The sequence below is a fragment of the Podarcis gaigeae genome (assembly GCF_964106915.1).
Source record: "Podarcis gaigeae genome assembly, chromosome: 15".
Taxonomy (NCBI): Eukaryota; Metazoa; Chordata; class Lepidosauria; order Squamata; family Lacertidae; genus Podarcis; species Podarcis gaigeae.
In genome coordinates, this window is record NC_139692.1 from 35,772,349 (window position 1) to 35,796,824 (window position 24,476).

Here is a 24,476-nt window from a genome sequence, read left to right on the forward strand (position 1 = left end):
ATGTTTGTAGCTTCGAGAACACTATCCAACCATCTCATCCTCTGTCGTCCCCTTCTCCTTGTGCCCTCCATCTTTCCCAACACCAGGGTTTTTTCCAGGGAGTCTTCTCTTCCTATGAGGTGGCCAAAGTATTGGAGCCTCAGCTTCAGGACCTGTCCTTCCAGTGAGCACTCAGGGCTGATTTCCTTAAGAATGGAGAGGTTTGATCTTCTTGCAGTTCATGGGACTCTCAAGAGTCTCCTCCAGCACCATAATTCAAAAGCATCAATTCTTCGGCGATCAGCCTTCTTTATGGTCCAGCTCTCACTTCCATACATCACTACTGGGAAAACTATGGCTTTACCTATATGGACCTTTGTTGGCAAGGTGATGTCTCTGCTTTTAAGATGCTGTCTAGGTTTGCCATCACTTTTCTCCCAAGGAGCAGGCGTCTTTTAATTTTGTGACTGCTGTCACCATCTGCAGTGATCATGGAGCCCAAGAAAGTAAAATCTCTCACTGAATCTGTTGTATACTGAGTCAAATCATTAGATCCATCTAGCTCAGGATTGCTGACCTTAACTGACAGTGGCTCTCCAAGATCTTCCCAGCCCCGCCTGGAGAAACCAGGGGTTGAATCTACAAGGCAGGTGTTCTGTCTCTGAGCAGTGGCGTAGCGTGGGTTGTCAGCACCCGGGGCAAGGCAAGTAATTTGACCCCCTAACCCATGGATTTGCGCCCCCTAACCTGTGGATTTGCGCCCCCTAACCCTAACCCCCAGATGTTGCGCCCGGTGCGGCCGGCCCCCCCTGCACCCCCACGCTACACCACTGTCTCTGAGCTACAATTCTTCCCCATTCAGCTCCCCTGTTGAATGCTGAACCCTTCAACAGCACCAGAATCCCCATCCCGCCCAAAATGAATACATTCTGAACACCAAAAGCACTAATATTCAACTAACATCTTTTCTCCTTTCTTGCAGTAGCATTTCAATCCTTTAATCTCTTTTTTCAAAAGCAGGATGCACTTAATGAAAAGCAATCATGTCAAACAGCGCATTTTCCAGCATACCCCCTTTTGTATATACGCCAATAATCTCATTACGTAAGATTTCTGTGCTTTCTTCGCAAGACGCTAACGAAAGTCAAAAGTTGTGAGCGACACCAATTCTCATCAGAAGTCAGCTGTCAGCAAAATACCCATTTCCCCTGGCAATGGTGCAACTGCCTCTATCCCCTGTCAAAATGCAAGATCATTTATATTGTGACTAATGCACTCGTAAGTTGACTTTCACTGTGATCCAAAACTATTTGGCAAAGGAAAGTATGTGAAAGTGGAGGAGAAGAGATTATAGAATTGTAGAATTGGAAGGGACCCGAGGGTCATCTTGTCCAATGCCCTGCAATGCAGGAAGATCAAAAGATACATCATATTTCCAACTAAATAGAAAGCAAAACCCATCCATAGGTTGTTAGCCTGGTGAACAGATTTTATTTTTCCTCCTTTAAGAATGCAAATCATTTGCTTCACTTAAAACACTGTTCGTGGACCATTCCTATGTACACACACAAACTGGACACTGGGCAGTTGTTTTCTAGGTAAAGGTAAAGGGGCCCCTAACCATTAGGTCCAGTCGTGACTGACTCTGGGGTTGCGGTGCTCATCTCGCTTTACTGGCCGAGGGAGCCAGCGTACAGCTTCCGGGTCATGTGGCCAGCATGACTAAGCCGCTTCTGGCGAACCAGAACAGCGCACGGAAACGCGGTTTACCTTCCCGCTGGAGCGGTACCTATTTATCTACTTGCACTTTGACATACTTTCGAACTGCTAGGTTGGCAGGAGCAGGGACCGAGCAAAGGGAGCTCACCCCGTCACGGGGATTCGAACCGCCGACCTTCTGATTGGCAAGTCCTAGGCTGTGTGGTTTAACCCACAGCGCCACCCGCATCCCATGTTGTTTTCTGGTTACTTGCAAATGAGAAGAAACACGAATATTATTAAGGCATTTAATTCCATGTCAGTGGCTAACCACTGTATTTTCATTAGCCTTTAAAAGAAGGAGGAGGGTAAAGAAGAAAGGCTTTAACCTGGAAAGGCAATGGACGTAAGTCTTCAGCCTGAATGAGAAGCACTTAAGTTGTCAACTTAAAAACAAGTTCATTTCCCTTTTTGGTACTAAGAACAGGGTGAGATCTTTAAGGACATTGCAAGTACATTTCATTGCCTCTCTTCAATTAAACCATCTTTTGCCATGGACAAAAAGCGTCAGCAGAAATGGAATACTGGACAGAAACATTCTATGTGATGTAATGAAATGACTTGTTTATTTTATGGCATTTATAGCCCAATATTTCCTCGAAAAAAAGCTCAAACTGATGTACATGGTCCCTTCCTCCCATCACAACCCTGTGAGGTACATTAGGCTGAGAGGTAATGGCTGGCCCAGTGTCACTCAGTGAGCTTCATGGCTGAGTGGGGATTTGAACTGAGATCTCCCAGGTCCTAGTCTGATGCTCTAACCGCTACAACACTCTGGCTCTTTTCTCTTATAGGTTTTGAATGTATCCTGCTTTACACGGTGACAACCAAATGCTATTCAGAAGCCTGCAAAGGAAGGCATCAAAGCAACAGCCCTGTTACACTGTTGCTCTGCAAGTATTCAGTGGAATTCAGAGTAAAACAGAAACTAAAACAGATCCTTTCTCTGTCTTCCGGACAACTTTAACTAGTGGGTGGGTCATCCATCTGTCAATCACCATATATCATTGTGACATCAGGTGCCAACTTAAAAGGGACTCATGAAGCACATCTGAAGGCTAAGCTGACTGACACTAGGAGCCTGCTTCTAAGGAGAAGGCTCTCAGCACTCATCAGCTCATTCCAAGTACCAGGATTTAAACATTAGAAAAAATGGGGTCACAATTACCAGTCATGGTGGACCCTTTGGGGAGTGCAGACCCTAGACCAGGCTTCCTCAAACTCAGCCCTCCATGTGTTTTTGCCTACAACTCCCATGATCCCTAGCTAGCAGGAGCAGTGGCCAGGGATGATAGGAATTGTAGTCTCAAAACATCTGGAGGGCCGAGTTTGAGGAAGCCTGCCCTAGACTCTGCCTGCCCACATACCCTCCAACATTTTTCCAATGAAAACAGGGACGTCCTATTCAATTATTATGATTATAATGATTACTGCTACTACTATTTATACCCCATCCATCTGACTGGGTTGGCCCAGCCACTTTGGGCAGCTTCCAACATATATAAACACATAATAAAACATTAGACATTTAAAAACTTCCCCATACAGGGCTGCCTTCAGATGGCTTTGGGGTCAGATAACTCCATACCCTCTAACATTGCTCTGATGAAAATAGGGATGTCCTACCATATCCACCTCCAACATTTCTCCAATGAAAATAAAGGTAAAGAGACCCCTGACCATTAGGTCCAGTCGTGGCCGACTCTGGGGTTGCAGGGGTCATCTCGCTTTATTGGCCGAGGGAGCCAGCGTACAGCTTCTGGGTCATGTGGCCAGCATGACTAAGCCACTTCTGGCGAACCAGAGCAGCGCAAGGAAACGCTGTTTACCCTCCCGCCGGAGTGGTACCTATTTATCTACCTGCACGTTGACGTGCTTTCGAACTGCTAGGTTGGCAGGAATAATGAAAATAGGGACGTCCTAAAGGAAAGTGGGGCATTCCAGGATCAAATCAGAAACCAGGATGGCTTCTGTAAATCTGGGACTGTCCCTGGAAAATATGGATACTTGGAGGTTTTGCTGAAGAAGGCCCACTCATGTGAGAGGCTAACATGGGGTTTCTACAGCTTCTGTTTCCTTTGAGTACCTGCTACTTGCCTTCAGAATGGAGAAAAGACTTTCTACCAATCTACAGGGGACGTAAGTTAAGCTGGCAGACTTGTCATTCCCCACATTTTCCGTGGATCCTTTTAAAAATTTATTTTAGCCAACATAATACCAATTGTCAATCTTCTAGCTTTTTGGTCCAAAGCTTGACTTTAGTGATGAGAAGCATTTTCTCTGAAGTACTGCAATATCAACTGAATGGCACACAGGCAAAGTAACAAACAAACAAATATTTTTTAAAGTCAACCAAGTCCTAAAACTTCATCCTTTGACACCTCCATTTGAATCACAGTCCCCCTGCTGTACTACCTGAACTTTAAAAGAAAAATCAGGCGCCACCATCCCTCCAAAATTGTTCTCTGTAAAGACAGGTAAAAAAAGCAGATACTTTGCTTTTCCCAAACAGGAGTGTACAGACTACATAGACTATAAGATTTTGTTCGGATACCAATTTGGCACTTCAGAATAGCAGCCCTCAATGACCTGAGGCAGCCCAATTTGACTCAGGGTCTACCTGAGGATGCTGTATGTTTTTTTTCACCTCCCTTCATTATTTGATTTGTGCAGGATTTACCCCTTAGCCTTTTATTCTGCTGAAGATATTCCGCAAGGTAGCGAAGGTTTACGATCAGCGTTTTCCTTCACATGGATTATTCAATATGACCATCCACAAGAATCTCAATAACTTATCGTTGCAAGCCAACTGAACACTTCACCTAACATAACCTCTTTCCCCCACATCCCTCGTCATACACAATTCAGCATAGAATCCTTTGGAATCAGCTGAGGACATAAGCTTTCTGAGCAAATTTTCCTAATGGTTGAGTAAAAATTAATGTGCCGTCATGAGTCAGTTTTTCAAAGTAGGACCCAGATGTATTCAAACCATTGCACAGTTGTTTAAACCAAACACAGGCTGTGCCCATAACACTGTGCGTAGAATTTAAAAGGCAGTGGTGTTTACAGATGCTCTATTCAATTAATATTTTCTATTTGACTTCCTTTAGTAATGCTTTCTTTCAAAATGTTTAAGATCTTTTCTTTCTTTCTCTTTCTTTCTTTCTTTCTTTCTTTCTTTGCCCACTTTGCTGTGCTAAATGTGCATTCTGTAGTTGACCTCTTTTGTAATGATTTATTTTGAAATCCTTAAGACAATATTTTAGTTTCCTGTAAATTGTGTTGCTTTGAATGCGTATGTATGCCATGGCTGACTTTCTTCGGTAATGTTTTATTCTGGACTGTTTCATTTGATGTTTTAATGTGCTGTGAACTGCTTTGAGGGTTTTTTCCTTAAAAATATAAAGTGGTATAGAACTGACATTAATAATAATAATACTCCTGCAAAAAGAAATCAAATCAAAGCAAAACACCTGACTAGAATGGATGGAAGTAAACCAAAACAAGGAATATGGGATCTACAGAAGTACATGTGATCAGTGTAGCTTTAGCTGATAAAGAACTACTGCAGTGTGTTCGTGCGAGAGTGAATTTTCGCTGGAACACAAGAAGAAGCCTTATCCGCGGTCAAACCCTCCGTCTATCATGCTCCGTAATGGATACACTGAGTATCTGACAGCAGCTCTCCAGGGTTTCAGACAGGAGAGTCTAATGATGCTTCTGGTAGACCCCAGCATCCTTAAATGCAGAGCATACACTGTACCACCGAGCCACAACTAGAGGCAGGGGAGAAATTGGATCCGGTTCATATTGAAAGGTGGAACCCAGCTAATTTGAAACAGAAAAACAACCATCCTTCAAAATCCACACTTCTGCACATTTTGCTAAGTGATGTATATGAAATCGAATATGCATGGGGTTAAGCGTGCATACAAGTGCATATATTAATGAATCCAGCTTACAGAAATGCATTATGATATTAGGAGAAAGTACACTGCAAAAAAAGAAATGTGTGCAAAGGTGTGTATGTTAGGAGAAAGTTCTAGAAAGGTGCTGGTGATTTTCATGTGGGCTTGATTTATATTTTTTAATCACAGCCTCATGTGGAAATGTGGAGAACTGACTTAGGACTTGGAACAAAATGGGAAAACCGAAATTGATTTGCCGATCGCTTGCTAAAATTCACATTGCCCTTTGTCAGGCTGGCAGCTCATAGACTCATGTGCTCTAGTTAGCTCAATACCAGGAACAGTCCCAATTTTCCAAAGCCTACCCCTGATGAACCACTCAGGCCCAGCATCACCCAACGCTACCCTGAGAGACAGCTGCCTGGATCTCACCACATTGTCTGACTAGGATGTGAGAGAAGTGAGTCATAGGACCTTAGAACCGGTCATATCTGAGCTCAGTCTCTCTCAGAGCTGCTGTGGGAATAACGGAGGTCTTTGGAGGAAAGGTAGGGTAGAAATATAAATACAAACACATGCACAAGGGTGTGGACTCATCCTAAATGCTATTGACGGAGGGGGCAGTTTGTGTTCATGCCAGTATTATAGGCTTCTCTGGCTATCCACTGCCAGGCACAGGATACTGGACTAAATGGATTCCATGTGATCCAGCAGCACTGATCTTTTTAACAGAGAATGCTCATCTTAACAATTAGGCCAGGCTTCCTCAAACTTAGCCCTCCAGATGTTTTTGGCCTACAACTCCCATGATCCCTAGCTAGCAGGACCAGTGGTCAGGGATGATGGGAATTGTAGTCTCAAAACACCTGGAGGACTGAGTCTGAGGAAGCCTGAATTAGGCTAAACCAGTGGTTTTCAACCAGTGTGCCGTGGCACCCTGGGGTGCCTTAAATGATGGTCAGGGGTGCCGTGGACAGCACTGGCCTCTGTCCCTCTTTCCTTCTTTCTTTCTTTCTTTCTTTCTTTCTTTCTTTCTTTCTTTCTTTCTTTCTTTCTTTCTTTCTCTCCCTCCTCTGATGCCCTCTCACGTCTCTGCCTCCAAAGGCTTTACTGCAGCAGTCCTGGCTATAAGCTCCCCAGGTGAATGGTACCTCTAGGGGGCCCTCTCTTTGGGGCAAGGGGGGCAGCTCAGAGACCAGGGGCAGCTCAGGGGTGGCGGCAGCAGTAGCTGACCAGAGGACTCCCAAGGAGAGGGGAGAGGAGAGGAGGCTGAGGGAACACTCCACAAGGGAGGGTGTTTGGAAAAGGGTGAGAGGTTGCCAGCTTTGCAGGCAAGGGCTAACATAACTGGGCTCCTGAGCCCTACAGGGGTGCCACAGAAAGAATGTACAGTAGTTGGTTAAGGGAGCTGTGGACTCAAAAAGGTTGAAAACCTCTGAGCTAAACTATTCATCCCCCTAAGCCAGTATAATCATCATTATCATCATCATTTTATAAACTTCCAGCTCATTCAATATATAGATCATTAAAACCATTAAGGCATCATAAAATTATAAAAACATAAAGTACAGAACAAATGACTAACAACGAATCAAATTAAATCTCTGGAAATGAGTGGCGAAACTCATTGTGTGCAGGCAGCAAAATATCAGAGTTGTGGGTGCCTGCCCAATTTCACTGGGGACTGCGCCAGCTCCAAAGTGCTGGTGCCACTGCGCTAAAAAGCTGTGGGACAGTCAGGAGGGCTGCTTGAGATGATCAAAGTCATCTGACCAGGGTATAATACTATGCAATTTCAAGAGGATCTGTTTTACTGGATCAGACTTGTGCCTGCATGTACATGCCAGACTTCTCCCTGGCATGCCATTCTCTCTTCTCCTACGTTTCCTAGCACCCCACTTTCTTCCCCTGCCTCCTCTCCATCAGACACTCTTTTTGTCTCTCTGCCACCCCCTTTCTGTTCAGCTGCTGATCTGAACATTGGAAAGTACTTAGAAACAAAAGCTATTCCAACTTCCTCCTTCAGCTTTATGTAGGATTTAAAGGATAAGGAGAGTCACTGTTTTGACCATCTCTTGATGGAGACGCTGATCAAGGCTGTCATTGCACCCATGGGTGCCATGCTGATGACCTCAGGATTAGGCACTTTTTTTTGGGGGGGGGAGATTGACATATGTCAGCAGCATACATATGGTAACTATATCTGTTGCTCTGGAGTGTAGGACCCCAACATTAGGAAGTACTTTCGGATGGTAAGTGGAACAGACTCCCTCAGGAGGTGGTGGACTCTCCTTCCTTGGGTGATTTTAAGCAGAGCTTAGATTGCCATCTGTCATGTGTGATTTAGTTGAGAAGAAGAAGAAGAGAGTTTGGATTTGGTATCCCGCCTTTCACTTCCCTTAAGGAGTCTCAAAGCGGCTAACATTCTCCTTTCCCTTCCTCCCCCACAACAAACACTCTGTGAGGTGAGTAGGGCTGAGAGACTTCAGAGAAGTGTGACTAGCCCAAGGTCACCCAGCAGCTGCATGTGGAGGAGCGGAGACACGAACCTGGTTCACCAGATTACGAGTCTACCACTCTTTAACCACTACACCACACTGGCTCTGAGGTTCTTTCAGTGCAGGGGAACAGACTCAATGACCCTCTGGGTGCCTTCCAAGTCTACAATTCTATGATTCGATATGGGACTATAGTTCTGTGTGGTGAAGGGGTGGTGGTAAACAATCTTATACAAATAAAACAATAAATACATCCCAGACTTTACAGGCTGAAGGTCTGAGGTTCAACCCTCTGGCATCTCTCCAGTTAAAATGACAAGATCATCAGTGGAGGTGAAACCTCTTCCTGAGTCCCATACTGAGCTAAGAGGAATCCTTTCTAATACCAGGTCAGACTTTGGACTAGTCACTGTCTTTCAGAATTAACTACCTCCCAGGACTGTTGTAAGGATTGCGCCATGTGAGGCTGCCCTTGGGTCTGGTCCAATGCTCTAGCTGGTGCATAATGCAGTGATAAGATAACAGATGGGGGCACATAGAATCATAGCATTGGAAGGAACTCTGAGGATCATCAAGTCCAAACGCCTGTTATGCAGGAATATGCAGCAGTCCCATACAGGGATCAAACCTGCGACCTTGGCGTTATCAGCACCATGCTCTAACCAACTGAGCTATCCACCTGGATGGCTGCCAAAATATGACCCCATGGATAAAACAACTGCACTGGTAGCCCATCTACTACTGAACCAGGTTCTTGAATTAATTTACAAAGCTCTAAGCAACTTAGGTCAGGGTCCTTCTGGGACTACCTGAACCCTTATACCCCAGCTTGATCATTGAGAGCATCAGCAAGGGCACTGCTGGTTGTCGCTGGAGTTAGTGAGGCTTATTTTTCATCCAAATCAAGTCTTCAGGGCTAGTGGCCTGCTCCTGTGAAGTGCTCTTCCAGTAGAGATTCAGCAAACGCCTTCCATGATAACCTTCAAACATTTGCTGAAAACTTTTCAGGCTATGCAAACAATTAAGAAAAGAAACATTGTCCATAATAGTTAACTGGTGATCCGTAGGACTTTTATTGCACTATAATTGCTATTCTTTTTTTTCTTAACCAAATTGCAATATACAAATATTTTTAATAAATTAAAAAAATGAGACTGGGTGGGTGGAAGAATCATGTACATTGTCATGAGTTCCCTGGAGGGAGACGGAAATAAAAATATGGCCTCTGAGTTTAGATAAAAATAGTTGCATAAGGAACCCTACAGGGCAAACAAATTGCAGCAGACACCAGAATAAATGGATCAGGGACCTCTGAGTTCAAGCCCCACCTCTGTTGTAGACTTACTATAAGGCTTAGGAACATAGGAAGATGTCTTATAATCAGTGAAACCAATGCTCTGTCTAGCTCAGTAATGTCAACACTAACTTGCAGCATTTCTCCAGGATTTCAGGCAGGATTCTCTCCCAACCTTACCTGCAGATGTTTGGGATTGAAGCTGAGACCTTCTGCATATAAAGCAGATGCTCTACCCAGAACGGCAACCCTTTGGGAACACCAGTCTTTTCTGGTCTCAGATCTGTACAGTGGAACAATTGCATTGCCTCTAAAGATTGTCTTCTCTGCAATCATCACATAGATCAGAGATTGGAAACCTATGGTCCTCCAGGTACTGTTGGTCTACAATACCACCATCCCCAAGAATCAGTCATGCTGTCTGTGGTTGAAGGAGTCCAACAACATATAGTGGATTACAGGTTCCTGCCCCTGACATAAATGGCAGGTGTTGGCCTAGAACAAGGTTTCCGAAACTTTGATCTTTGGCTGTTTTGGGACTACAGCTCCCATCATCCCTAACCACTGATTCTGCTAGCTAGGGATGATGGGAGTTGTGGTCCAAAAAAGCAACCAGAGATCCAAGGTCAGGAAACCTTGGCCTAGAATAAAAATAAAACCCCAAAGACAACTCAAGAGTCACAACAGTGTGAACAGGCTTTTATCCAGAAATGGAAAAAGGCTTGACGATGAAGAGTGTTGGAGAACTTGAAAGCTTGTGACTTTTTTGGGCTGGTCCTATCAAACATGTTGGGACACGGGTGGCACTTTGGGTTAAACCACAGAGCCTAGGACTTGCCTATCAGAAGGTTGGCAGTTCGAATCCCTGTGACGGGGTGAGCTCCCATTGCTCGGTCCCTGCTCCTGCCAAACTAGCGGTTCGAAAGCATGTCAAAGTGCAAGCAGATAAATAGGTACCGCTCCGGTGGGAAGGTAAACGGCGTTTCCGTGCACTGCTCTGGTCCGCCAGAAGTGGCTTAGTCATGCTGGCTCTCTCGGCCAATAAAGCGAGATGAGCGCCGCAACCCCAGAGTCAGCCACAACTGGACCTAATGGTCAGTGGTCCCTTTACCTTTACCTTTATCTTTACCTTTACCTTTAACAAAGATGTTGCCCTACTGTGAGTTCTGGAAACATCTAGATGGTAAAACATTTTGAAAATTCCAAAGTGCTGTGGGAAGACACAGTGACAGTACGTTGATATGTGGCTGGGTACATGACTGGAGCTGGTTCCTGGAAGAACTGGGAGGTGTTAATAGCATCTGTTCATTGGAACACTGTGATGCAAAGAAGGCTGTTCCAGAGAAGAGCAATGTTCTCAAGACAAACATACAGCCTAGCAAACATATATTCTTTAGGAAAACTATTAAACCATGAAATAGCTAAGGATTTGCATTGTTAATTCAACAAAGACTACAATGATCCCTAGTATCCATTACCTAAGGTAGAGAAGCAAAAGCAAAATGGGAGCACAAGGCAGAGGCTGGAGATGGTGCAATAATAATTAGGACTTGACATTCATACTTGACATTCAGGTAGTTTCTCGGAATGCTTGAAGCATACACATTATCTTGCTGCAATCCTTAAAACAACCCAGCAAGTTAGGTCAGCGTCACTGTCTCCTCAAGGTAGCCAAGGCTTATCTGTGGCCTCCAAGTGAAGTTTATGGAGGTAGAGTAATATGACCTGAATTTCCCTATTCAGAGCTCACCCACCCAGCATCACGCCAGCTCCCCAAGTTTAAGTGGGTCATCATGAACACCCAAGATGCAAAAATATGAATTCATTCTGGATTCAGTGGCAGAGCATGCAGTTTTGGGGTAGTAGGTTAAATTCTTGTGGGATTACACTGGTCAACTCTGGAAGTGGACAGAAAAGAAAAACTTCAGAATGTTCCTCTCAACTAAGGGTCTCTAACTAGAATTCTATCATCTATCTATCATCTATCTATCATCTATCTATCATCTATCTATCTATCTATCTATCTATCTATCTATCTATATCTATCTATCTATCTATCTATCTATCATCTATCTATCTATCTATCTATCTATCTATCTATCTATCTATCTCTATCATCATCATCTATCATCTCCCACACTTCATCCCAAAGGGGCTCAAGGCAGTAGACCCATCAACAATAAAAAAGCACTTTTAAACACATTCTAAAACCAGTTAAAAAGCATTCTCTCAACCAGTGATTTCAGGGTTGCTAGGAACAATACATTTTATCCATCAAATTCCTTTCAAAAGTCAACAGTGAGGGAGACACACACACACACACCACCACCACCACCACCACCGAAGAGGACACTGAACAAATGTTGAACCACCACCAGAAAGGCCCTGTCACAGGCCAGCACCAAGCGGGTAGCCCCCAGAAGTGGCACTATCAACAAGGACTCACCTGTCAATCATAGGGTCTCAGGTAGCTGATATTGGGGGAGGTGGTCTTGCAAGTACTTGGGTGCCTATTGATGTTAAGTGCATTGCTGCCAATCACATTAGGGTGTTATGTGTATTTAATATCTAGTAAGTAAATAAGTGTGTGTGTGTGTGTGTGTGTGTGTGAGAGAGAGAGAGAGAGAGAGAGAGAGAGAGAGATCTTCTTTCTGACAGCAATCTCCATGAAAAGCATACACACACTGCAATGAAGTATTAGGATTGTGAATAGACACCAGTAGAGCTTTTTCTTTTTCTATAGAAGTGGACCATTTTTGCGGAGTACATATAGAAAGAAATGGTTAAGACTGCCCCTCCTCATACTCTGCCATCTCAATAGAATAAAAATCACCCCCTGAACTAACAGCCCAGACATAATTGACAGTGGCAAATTTGTAACTTGTGTATTTTTTAGGCATTTATTTTGAAGCAACACCTTTTGAAACAACCTTTAGGACTGCAATTCTATACACCAGGTATCTTCAACCTTCTCGGACCCAAGATCAACTTTTAACCCAAACAGGTATTTGCAGACCAGACCCATTTCTTAACCTTTCACCATATTTTTGCATGGTGGTTGTGTTCCTATGGCGACCAACCTTGGATCAAGCCTCAGCCCACTAGTGGCTCCCAACCAACCTGTTGAAGACCAGTGATGTTCACGCTCACCTAAATTAATCCCCACTCAGCTCAGTGTGGGATTAACTGTTGAGATGGAAAAGTGTGACTGTCCAATCAAACTTATAGTCAGCATTTCAGGATAACAAGGTTGCAAAGATAACACTTTGGTGTTTGGCGAGTGCCTACGCCAAAAAAAGGTGCTAGGTTGGGATGAAAGCATTATTAAAACTTCTCTAATTTGTCCATTTCTCAAATTTAAGGGGCAACTTTGAATATTTTACTTCTAGCTCCCAAGCGGAGAAGCTATTTGCATTGCCTCCCCATCCCTTTGCATAGGTACTGTACCTCCTAAACTTCCAATAAAACGAGTAGGTACTATTTGGTATTCCTGCATCTTGGGCAGAAATGCCATTTGTGCAAACAGCTGCAGGCACGTCCGTGTGCAAAACATGAACTCTCTGAATAGAGAGCATGCTCTGCATGCAGAACGCCCTCACTGTCTGTGGGTACAAGGATCTACAGTCCCAGGATTTGACTTGAGAGCACAAGAAGAGTCTTGCTGGATCAGGCCAAAGACCCATAGAGTCACTGTTCTCACAGTGGCCAACCAGATGCCTTTGGGAAGCCCACAAGCAGGACATGAGCACAACAATGTTCTCCCCATCCTGTGGCTTCCAGCAACTCATATTCAGACACATTGCTGTCTCTGACAGGTAGGAAGCCTGGGACCTTTGAGACAGCCCTGTGGTTTGCCTGCCTGCCAAAACAGCTTGCTTCCTGAACTGTATTTCTGCTGTGTACAGAGACCAGCCATGAATTAAACCTATTTGCCATAAGGAAGAGAAATGAAACCAAGAAGCAAACCTGCAACAAGTCCTGAACCACTGCTCAGAGATAGAGCACATGTTTTCCCCCACGTAGAGGTAAAATGCTCTACGACGCTTCCCTAATCTAGAAGGATTAGTAGACTGACTTGCCTGTATAAATGCAGCTGACCTTCCAATGCTCATTTTAAATGGAGTCTGCCCTATCCAAGAGCCCTGGAATACCTAATAACAAAGTATCTGTGTAATGTTCTCTTGGGTCTTTGCATTATGCACAAATTAAGGCCCGTCCAGCTTTAAACACATACATAAATTGACATGCAGCCTGACATCCTGTTGATTGCTTAATATCCCACCTTTCCAGCCTATTATCATGCTACACACTACCCCCCTCCCCCAGTTTTCTCCTGAATGGACCTACCTGATGCTTAGCAACTTCGTAGTTATTTTTGGAACCCAACCATCTTTCCCAGGGCGCTCAGCCCTAGTCAAGCGAGGTTTCCATTATGAGAGAAGCCTCAGCTCTCCTACAGTCCTGCAGAATCTGTGCATCTTGGACAAGGAGGGAAATTTGAGAGGGATGGAAGGGACGGTAGTGAGTGAGAGAAAGGACAACACTGAGATGTTGTTGTTGTTGTTGTTGTTGTTTTCCTTATGGTCCACCCGATGATCTCCGCAGCTGGTTGCCCAGGGAAAACATGTTGGTGTAAGAGGAACATAAGAACCTGCTTTCTACTGAGTTGGGTCCATCTAGCTTGTTGTGGGTCCATCTGTTTAGTCTGACTGGCAGTGGCTCTCCTGTCCCAGCCCTAGCTGGAACCGCCTGGGGATGAGCATGGACCTTTCTGCAAGCAAAACAGGTATCTACCACAGAGCCAAGGCCCTAAGCAATTATGTTTTTATTAACTAAACATAGAAGAGAGAGACAGAGGACTATAAAGGCAGGAGTACATGAGGGTAGAGGAGACCACTTTTCCCATACAACCACTCTCACCCTTCCCAAATAAGAAATGAACCCTTCCTGTGACTACTGCCCCTCATTCCTCTGCTAGCATCTTATACCCAGGACACAGTTTTAAGAACAATAATCTCTTTCCAAGGTAGAAATCCGAGGGGTACATTTTTCATGTGACACCTAAGCCTTTCCCTGAAGAGCAAAACCTCCCAACGCTAGAAGATGAATGCCAATTGTGGAAGAGAGCCTTCTCTTAAACCCAAAGCTCAAGCCACACTAAAGAGAAGGGGGCTCTCTCCCTACTCAGAGGAGACCCATAGAACTCAACAGGCATGGCAAACTTAGGTCCATTCATTTCAAGATGGTCTACTCCGAGTAGGGCCAACATGGGAAGCAACCAGGGGGCACTGAAAAGGAATCACATTCCAGATTTTTTATTATTATGATAATCCTGTGGCCCCTTCAGAAGAACCAACAGCTTGCTGTGGCTTCCTTGCTCATGCTGATTTTTATGTAAGCATCTTCCACACCACACACGGTAACCAAAACCCACAGAACGGCTCTCACTCTGCTTCCGAGGACGCCGCTCACACCCAGCCCTGGAGGGGAAGAATGTCAGCGGCCACCAACACAGCAGACCCAAGCCGGATCAACTCCATCGCTCCTCCGCCACCCTCTCCAGCGCCTTTTGCTCGCTAAAAGGTCTCTCCTCGTCAGGATCTCTCCCACCCTCGCCTGTCCTTCAGAAGCAGCTATAGCAGCAGCAACAGCCGTCGCGAGCCCCCGAAGCCAACCTGCTCGCTCACCTCCACCGCGGTCCTCGCGTGCCCGAGCGAAAAGCATCGCCGTGCGCTGCGCTCTCTTGGGCACGTTTGGAGAAGGAGCCTTGCGCGCACAGGCGGCGGCGGTGCGCCGAGGAGGAAAAGCAGGGCGGGGGCGGTTGGGTCTTACCTTCCAGGCAGGCGGCTCTGCTGCTCCTACAGGTCTGGATCCCGCCGCCTCCTCAGACCTCCCTTCCGTCGTGCTTCCCCCTCTTTCTCCACGTCTCTCCTTGCCTTCTTTTCTCCGCCGCCCCAAATCTCTCACCCGAGGGAGAGAAAGAAAGAGAACCCGCGCCGGCCCCCCAGGGGGTCTCCAGCAACCTCCGCATAAAACCTCCCTTTTCCGAGGGACAACAGCAGGGGAGGGAGGGAGGGGGCGCACAGCTCGCTCCAGCTCAGGTGCGCCCAGCTGGTCCCCACAGGTGCCCGGCCGGTCCCAAACGCGCTGCGCTCCGGGACAAATCTACCCAGCAGGTGGCCATGGCAGACGCCGGCCCCACCCGCTTCCGTGGGGATGGGGGGGGGTAGCGGCGACGCACCTTTGCCCAACGGCAGCTCAGCCACCCAGCACAAGCTCCTTTACGTGGAAGCTTGGAAAGGGGAAAAGAAATTCTGTTCTAAACAGCCCACCCACCCCCGGCGTGCGCGCTTTCCAGCTCCTCCTGCCTCATCTCGCCCACGCTAAAACTCCAGCACGAGAGGAGGAGGGAAAAAAGCAGACGGCTGGTCCTCGTGGATGCCTGGACGCAGGGGTCTCACAGTAACCCGTTCCTTACCAGGCATCAATCACCAACCTTGTCTGTAGATCCCCCCCCCCCATAACCTCTGCGGAAATGCGAAAAAGGAGGGGAGGGTCGTAGCTCAGTGGTAGGGCATTTGCTTTGCATGCAGTAGGTGCCAGATCCGACCCCTCCCCTCCCCGCATCTCCAGGTAAGACTGAGAATGTCCTCTGTGCTTTGTATGTTATGATTCAAAGACCTAACAATATAATACCCAGAGGCGTTGCTATTGAGGTATATTGAGACCCTGTATATGGGGCAAACGCTTAGTTGAAAACGTTCAATTGTCAGCTGCCTTTGTACTGACAAGTCAGACCAGAAATCCTTCTAGGGAATGGCTGCAGCTCAATGAGTAGAGTATCTACTTTGCATGCAGAAGGTCTCATGTTTGACCCTGGTGTCTCCAGGTGGGGTGGAAAAGACTCTCTTCCTGAAACCCTGTACAGCCAGTCAGTGTAGGTGATACTGTGCTAGGTAGACAGATGGTCTGACTCTCTCCAAGGCAGCTGCCCGCATTCCAAAGGATTTGAAAGCACACACATACACCAACAAGGAGATTAGTAGTTGCAATCTGATTTCTATTAGTCACTGGGTGCCTCCAGACCATTGCTATGTTGCGGTGTGGTTCAATCACCTCTTGGGAAACCCAAGTCATGCAATTAAAGCTGGTTGCTCTTCCACCTTCCAAAAACCAGTCTGACTTTTTGCAAGATGGAAAGTGATGGGGGAAAGTGTGTGATACTTCTTGCTTGATGCATCTAACCTCCCCACAAACAAATCGGGATCATTCTCAGTAAAGAGGTCATCTAGAGGCAATCTGTATTCCAAGATCCAACATAGAATCATAGAATCATAGAGTTGGAAGAGACCACAAGGGCCATCGAGTCCAACCCCCTGCCAAGCAGGAAACACCATCAGAGCACTCCTGACATATGGTTGTCAAGCCTCTGCTTAAAGACCTCCAAAGAAGGAGACTCCACCACACTCCTTGGCAGCAAATTCCACTGTCGAACAGCTCTTACTGTCAGGAAGTTCTTCCTAATGTTTAGGTGGAATCTTCTTTCTTGTAGTTTGGATCCATTGCTCCGTGTCCGTTTCTCTGGAGCAGCAGAAAACAACCTTTCTCCCTCCTCTATGTGAAATCCTTTTATATATTTGAACATAGCTATCATATCACCCCTTAACCTTCTCTTCTCCAGGCTAAACATGCCCAGCTCCCTTAGCCGTTCCTCATAAGGCATCGTTTCCAGGCCTTTGACCATTTTGGTTGCCCTCCTCTGGACACGTTCCAGTTTGTCAGTGTCCTTCTTGAACTGTGGTGCCCAGAACTGGACACAGTACTCCAGGTGAGGTCTGACCAGAGCAGAATACAGTGGCACTATTACTTCCCTTGATCTAGATGCTATACTCCTATTGATGCAGCCCAGAATTGCATTGGCTTTTTTAGCTGCCGCGTCACACTGTTGGCTCATGTCAAGTTTGTGGTCAACCAAGACTCCTAGATCCTTTTCACATGTACTGCTCTCAAGCCAGGTGTCACCCATCTTGTATTTGTGCCTCTCATTTTTTTTGCCCAAGTGCAATACTTTACATTTCTCCCTGTTAAAATTCATCTTGTTTGTTTTGGCCCAGTTCTCTAATCTGTCAATGTCCTTTTGAAGTGTGATCCTGTCCTCTGGGGTGTTAGCCACCCCTCCCAGTTTGGTGTCATCTGCAAATTTGATCAGGATGCCCTTGAGTCCATCATCCAAGTCGTTGATAAAGATGTTGAATAAGACCGGGCCCAAGACAGAACCCTGTGGCACCCCACTAGTCACTCTTATCCATTGATGAGCACCCTTTGGGTTCGGTCAGTCAGCCAGTTACAAATCCACTGAGTGGTAGCATAGTCAAGACCGCATTTTACCAGCTTCTTTACAAGAATATCATGGGGCACCTTGTCAAATGCCTTGCTGAAATCATCTTCCCCATTGAACCATGGTATTATCATTTTTGTTCTTATTTGTACTGCTCCTTCTGGAGAATATTCCAGCCAAGCTCATGTCTATTCTTGAAACCAATGCAGAACAAACAATTAAACAAATGGCATACAGTGCAAACCTATGAATGTCTGCAATGACTTCATTGACTTCACAGGCTGTTATAATCAAGACTGGAGATACAACTGCAACTGTCCAGGCTCATGGGACAGAGTCTCACAACTAAAATACTTTGCATCACATGCTTAGAAACACAGAAAGCTGACTTACATTGAGGGAGACCATTGGTTCATCTAACTCAGCGTTGTCCACACTGATTGGCTGTGGCTTTCCAAGGTTTCAGGCAAGGAAACTTTCCTAACCACTGAGTGCAAATGTCGACCCTTTACTCATGAGCTAACTCTGGGGTTATTGATCTCTCAGCATTGGAGAACATGGGCACCAAAAAGTCTGTACCTCATTGCTCTTTGGTCTAGGTCCAGACTTTTTGCTGCCCATGTTCTCCACTGCTGAGAGATGGCTCCACCTCATCCTTTGACAGCTCCACAGGTTCTCCAGCAGGTCTACCACCAGAGGGGCCCTGAAGGGGATTCTCAGCACTGTCTGTCAGAGACCCTACCTGCTCCTGGGGATCGTTGATCTGTGGGGTGTCTGGTTCATCCTCAGAGGATTCCATGTCTGACACCAGGTTAGCGCCAGGTATGAGAGAGGGGAAGTAGAAACCCATTTGGTGTTCAGAAGAATGGCACCCTCTGGGTCACTCTCACTTCACTGAACAATGCAGCTAGTAGTTAAATAATAATTTACAAAATATAACAGCTACCACTGCCGTTACTTGTCACAGTAAGCTTCCCATCCCTAGACTGCAAATGACTGTTCCACCCAGCCAGGAATATTCCTGAAAATGCTTCTCCACTGCAGCTTCTGATTAGACCCAGACCCACTTAGTTTCATCAAGCTTGCTGCATAATTTGCTTTCAGACAACACTTTTGGCTCAATAACCTATTCCTGCAATGTGACTAGGAACTAAAGTGATTTAGAAATGGCATGCTGTCCAACATTTCTCAGATGAAAATAGGGGCATTCTATTCTACAGCAGGAAGCTCCTCCTGTTTCTGATCTCTGCACACACATAGATGTCATATGCACATCTACATCTGTCACCTTGAGCCAATTAAAGCTTCTGCATGAAAACTACCTGATGGGATTATTGTAAAGCAAAAATGTGTGAGGGAAAGGATCACGCACAACATCTTCAGCAGATAAAAGGAAAGAAATAAAATTGTAGCTGTAAGTTGCCTTGAGTCCCTCTCAGGGAAAAAGGTGGTATATAATACTAATACTAAAATACTAATACTAATGGAAACTGTGAGAATGTTCAGGAACATACCAGAGAGTAAATCCTATTGAACTCAGTGGGACTTAGTTCTCAGTAAAAATGTTTTGGATTGCAGTGTATGGCTGCACAATCTTTACTCAATAACCTGGGAGTAAGCTCCATTGAATACAATGTGGCTTACTTCTGAGTAGACTAAATAAGGCCCAGTATACCTGAAGGAGCGTCTCCACCCCCATCGTTCTGCCAGGACGCTGAGGTCCAGTGCCGAGGGCCTTCTGGCGGTTCCCTCATTGCGAGAAGCAAAGCTACTGGGAACTAGGCAGAGGGCCTTCTCGGTAGTGGCGCCCACCCTGTGGAACACCCTCCCATCAGATATCAAAGAGATAAACAACTACCTGACATTTAGAAGACATCTGAAGGCAGCCCTGTTCAGGGAAGTTTTTAATGTGTGACATTTTAATGTATTTTTAATCTTTGTTGGATGCCACCCAGAGTGGCTGGGGAAATCCAGCCAGATGGGTGGGGTACAAATAATAAATTATTATTATTACAATAAAGGAATCAACACTCCAAGCGTTTCCTAAGAAATGGCTGGCTGCCGAAGCATTTCAATTAAAGAATTTAAAGTGGATTGTTGACCTTTTCCTTCAAATTTATTGGAAGGGCTTTGTATGTCACCATCACCATTTCCTTCATTTGGTGCAGGAATTTCATTTTCACTATAAACAGGTCTCCGTTTTTGCACCTACACACACACACACACACACATTCACACCTTTTAATTGTTCTCCAAGATGTGGAGGGGATGAAAAAGGAAAAAATGGGACATTCCAGGATCAAAACAGAAACTGGGATGGCTTCTATATTTCTGAGACTATCCCTAAGAGATCGGGACACTTGGAGGGTCTGAAATGGTTCTGTACATGGCAGAGCTGCTGGCGTTGCTGGATGGAGGACAGGATCAGTTCTGGGCAATGCCAGCAGAGAAAAGAAGCTGAGAAGAACTGACTAGTTTCAGTTTTGTATACAGTTGGGTAGCAGCAACTGCTACCCAACTGTTGCACTGCTAAGTAAAGTTTGTTCCTTCTAATCCAGTCAAATACTAGAATTTTACCACCAGGAGATCGCTAAATTTGATAGTGTAAGAACCACACACATAATGATTAAAGTATATTTTTCAAAAGAAATCCCTAGGATCTGACCTGAGTAAATGGGGAGTGATCACCCGGCTGAAATCAAAACAAAGTGATCAATGCATGTAAATTGGGAGTGTGATAAATAAAACTTTATTCTCCCCTCCTTCTGTTTTTCTGTGTCTAATGCTCGATTAGACACAGGAAAACAGCTACATTCCAGGACACCAGTTGGGCACATGTCAAGCTGGTTTCGCTTTGAAAACACACACAGAACATAATGTCTTTCTGGCAGCCTACTGGAAACCGAATCATTGTTTGAGATGTGGGATCAACCAGCATATCTTTTTGAAACAGTTTGATTTTGATAAGCATGGGAGAGGTGTGAGTCGGCTGCAGGATTTGGTCTACACCCTGATTCAAAGCTTCAGAAACCAGTCCACCTTGATTTGTGGCATTTCATAGACTGCCCAGTTTGGCTTGGAGTCAGTCTGAGCCTGCCTTGTCTCTCTTCCAGCTCTTCACAATTACGATGCTTTTCCCTGCACAACATTTCCCCTGTTTTGATAGAATATTAAATTTGCAGTCACACTAGCCTCACAAGGAACAAACCCTGGCAAATTACTGGCAGATAGACCCAGGGTATTTTGTGCTGGGTACCATTAAAGTTGATTCTTGAGTGGGAAGAAAAATTAATACTACACAGAAAGCAAATCCTATCATCACCATCATTTCCCCCCTCTTATTTCTCACATAGAATCCAAAACAGCCTAACACATCTGCAAATGTAACATCAAAATAGGATACAATCACTACCACTGATTTTGAGCTTGACCTGTTGCTCACAATGAAGCTTTGCTTCTGCATTCTCCCCTCCCTGTCCTTAAGCTTGGAGACATATGTTCTGCTTTTGCAAAGCTGCTTTGTCCCCAAAGCTCTAGGATTGGTTGATTCTTGGTAAATCATTCCCTCTGATTACAAGCTAGACCTGTCAGGTATGAAGCAGCTCTGCCTCCTGCTCTCCTCATCCCAGAACTAGAGACATAAGTTCTGATTTTGCCAAGTTGGTGTTTTTTTTGGGGGGGGGTGAATTAAAAGGGTATTTTTGTTTTTTGTTTCCAGGTAAAATTATTCTCTCTGATTGCAGGTTTGACCTGTCAGTCACAATGGAGCCTTCCCTATACCCTCTTCCCCCACTTGGGCTCATGGTTTCCTCTTTCCCCCCATCAACCTACCCTGGAGCCATGACATTATGGTAAGCTTAAAGGCATTACTTTTTCTTTCAACTGATGCTTGTTTGCAGCATTGTTTTTTTTTTTTTTTTTTGAAACCTGGATCACCGAGGAACCACAAAGCACTTCAGAAATCAATTTATGTTGCCTTCTACAGATAGCACTTTACCTGTCATGAATGTGTGGTTCTTCTGAATGCCTTCCTTGCCCTCCAACTCAAGAGTCATCCTAATATGTTGCACACTCCATGTCTTAACACCATCATGTAGGAAGCAGTACAGTAAAACAGTCACCTCTGTGCACCGATATATATCCTCTGTATATCAGTATGTTGACACCAGTTTCCAGCCCCTCTCGTTCTAAAGACTACCGAAAAAACAAGCTTGTTCCGTCTTCCATGCATGACAGCCCTTTAGATATTAGATGATGGCTATCATCTCTCAGTCTCTTATCCAAGCTAAACATACTGTATATTTATCACTCAAGATTCTGCTCAGTGTTCTGACACTGAAGAAGTCTTGACAAGTGATGACAGAAGATGGGGACTTCTTGGTGGCAGCACCTTAGCTGTGAAACTCTCCTAAGGATAGTGTGGACTTCATTGATGGCTTTTATGGGCAATCCAAACATTTTTAAAAAAATCATAAATCTTTTAATAGTATGTTTGACTCTGTGGTCTGTTTTAATTTTGTTGAGTTTCATAGTAGTTTTAATATTCTCCTTTTTTATTTTCTGTAACAGTTGTGAACTACACTGGAGCCTCTTATGGGTCAGGAAGGAAACAGAAGGATCTGCAAACCAAGATGCTAACAAATTAAGAAATTTAAAAGTTATGCAAAACTGGGAATTCCAAATGGAACACATTTGCTTTGGTAACAAGACCAGCTCATCTGAATCTCCAGAATGTGGGGTGAAATCCTGAAGAGCATTTCAGAAGCTAATTTCAACCAAAGTTGGGCAGGTGTGATATTAGATAGGAAATAAACAAATGAGAAAGCAAACCACACCAAGGCATTGGTTTAAGGCTTTGCTTTCTTCCAAAGAATATATTGTCAAGTACTGGTTTTCAACAAATGGAATGGAAGCTGACGTATAATAGGTACAATAAGGCATGTCATCAGTTGTCTTAGCTTCAGATGCCGTAGGGAAATCACAATGGATCCTTCTAAGGAAAGATGCCTCATAGATTGCATATTTGGTTTCAAGGTTGGACTTGTTTTGAGTGAGCAATACATGATCATTCTAAGCTGCTGAATGGCTTATCTCATATCTATTGGGGTTTTCTCTCTGTGTGGATTTTGTTTTAGTGAATTATTTCATTCATTCATTCATAATAGTGTGGTGTGTGGTTTTTTTTCTTGTCAAGGTCTTGTGCAGTGCATCAGTATTAGTCATTGCCCATCCCTGCTCCTTTGCACTCACCTAAATGCTCTCTCCCACTTAGCTCTATGGAAAAGAATGTACAGGGAACCTTCTGGTTGCAGATGAGAATGCTGCTCATTGAGAGTATTGTTGCCTGTTCTCTGAGGTCTTGCAGAGAGTCTCTGTTAGTGGCCTCCCATGTCTCAGACGCATGACTCATAACAGCTAGAAGCTGTGCATTCAGTGTTCTGGGCCTAAGCCTGTGGAACTCCCTCCCAACTGAAATAAGACAGAAACCCTCCTTGCTAAGCAGCAGGTGTATGACTAAGACACTCTCGTTCCAGCAAGCATTTTAAGTAAGTGATAACTTTGTTGTTACTTTATTGTCCCATTTTCTGCAGATTGTTTTTATGTGACCACTTATACAGTGGTATCTTGGGTTAAGTTCTTAATTCGTTCCAGAGGTCCGTTCTTAACCTGAAACTGTTCTTAACCTGAAGCACCACTTTAGCTAATGGGGCCTCCCACTGCTGCTGCACCGCCGGTGCACAATTTCTGTTCTCATCCTGAAACAAAGTTCTTAACTCGAGGTAATATTTCTGGGTTAGCAGAGTCTGTAACCTGAAGTGTTTGTAACCTGAAGCGTCTGTAACCCGAGGTACCACTGTAATAATGATGGTGCCTTTTTCAGCAGGGGTCAAGGAAGTCAGAACCATGGACAGCTCACTTTGGCCCTGCTGGCTGGAACAAGCAGGCAGACAGGCAGGCAGGCAGGCAGGCGAGGGCTGGCTGGTCACACACTGAGGTTGTGGGAGACAGTATCCCATTTGCCCCAATGGACTAGCCTCCACTGTCCTTTTTGCTCTGTCCCCCTGTAGAATGATTTGCTTCAGGGTGGTGGTGATTATCATTAGAAAATCAAGAAAGAGAAAACAAATCATGAAACTAACCAGTTGGAAAATTCCAGCTCTCTGTTTCTCTGCAAACAGTCTTCCAGTATCCTCTCATTGGAAGTGGGAGAGTCTTCCTTTTGGTCCTCCTCTGGTTTGGGCTGACCCTCTCCATGTTGTGCTGTCAGCCTCATTGGGCAGAAGAAAGTCGGCTGTTCCCGGGAGAAGCTCAAGTGTTTCAGGGCAACATCAAAGGCAGCAATGCGACTCTGAAAGAAATGAGACGGGAAGTTAACTGCACAGCTTGCACCAGCTTATAGTTTATTTAAAATAAACTATTCCCCCCCCCCTTATTATTCATGCTGCCCTCCTTCTCCACCCCCTCCTTTACAAAACAACAACAATTAATTCCTTCGCAATAGCAGGACGAGAGCGAACCACTGCAACTGTGCAGCAGATGTTTGGAGAGTCATAAAAGCTCGATGCTACCAGAGTATATTTGTTTGTAAATGGCCCGCATTTATGGATATGGCCTCAGCTATTTACAAGTCATAAGGAATTATTGCTGGAATGGCATTTTATTTGCTTGCTTTGTAAATGTCACATTTGGAGAGGTCG

At 45.0% G+C, this 24,476-nt stretch overlaps 1 protein-coding gene across 4 annotated transcripts in view; it reads right to left on the reverse strand.

Annotated features, from left to right (window-relative positions):
* Nucleotides 1-24,476, reverse strand: part of CALN1 (calneuron 1) — a 136,438-nt gene that overhangs the window by 76,415 nt on the left and 35,547 nt on the right. For 2 of the 4 annotated variants that reach the window (XR_014558357.1, XM_083714843.1), the window contains one exon: nt 23,919-24,127. Coding sequence is in view for 1 of the 4 variants with exons in the window: in XM_083714843.1 (XP_083570969.1) it covers nt 23,919-24,052 (134 nt within the window). In the remaining 3 variants the exon portion in view is untranslated. Of the gene's footprint in view, nt 1-13,787; nt 13,807-15,272; nt 15,940-23,918; nt 24,128-24,476 lie in introns of those variants that run through there. The other 2 variants (XM_083714844.1, XM_083714845.1) reach the window with 2 other exon arrangements.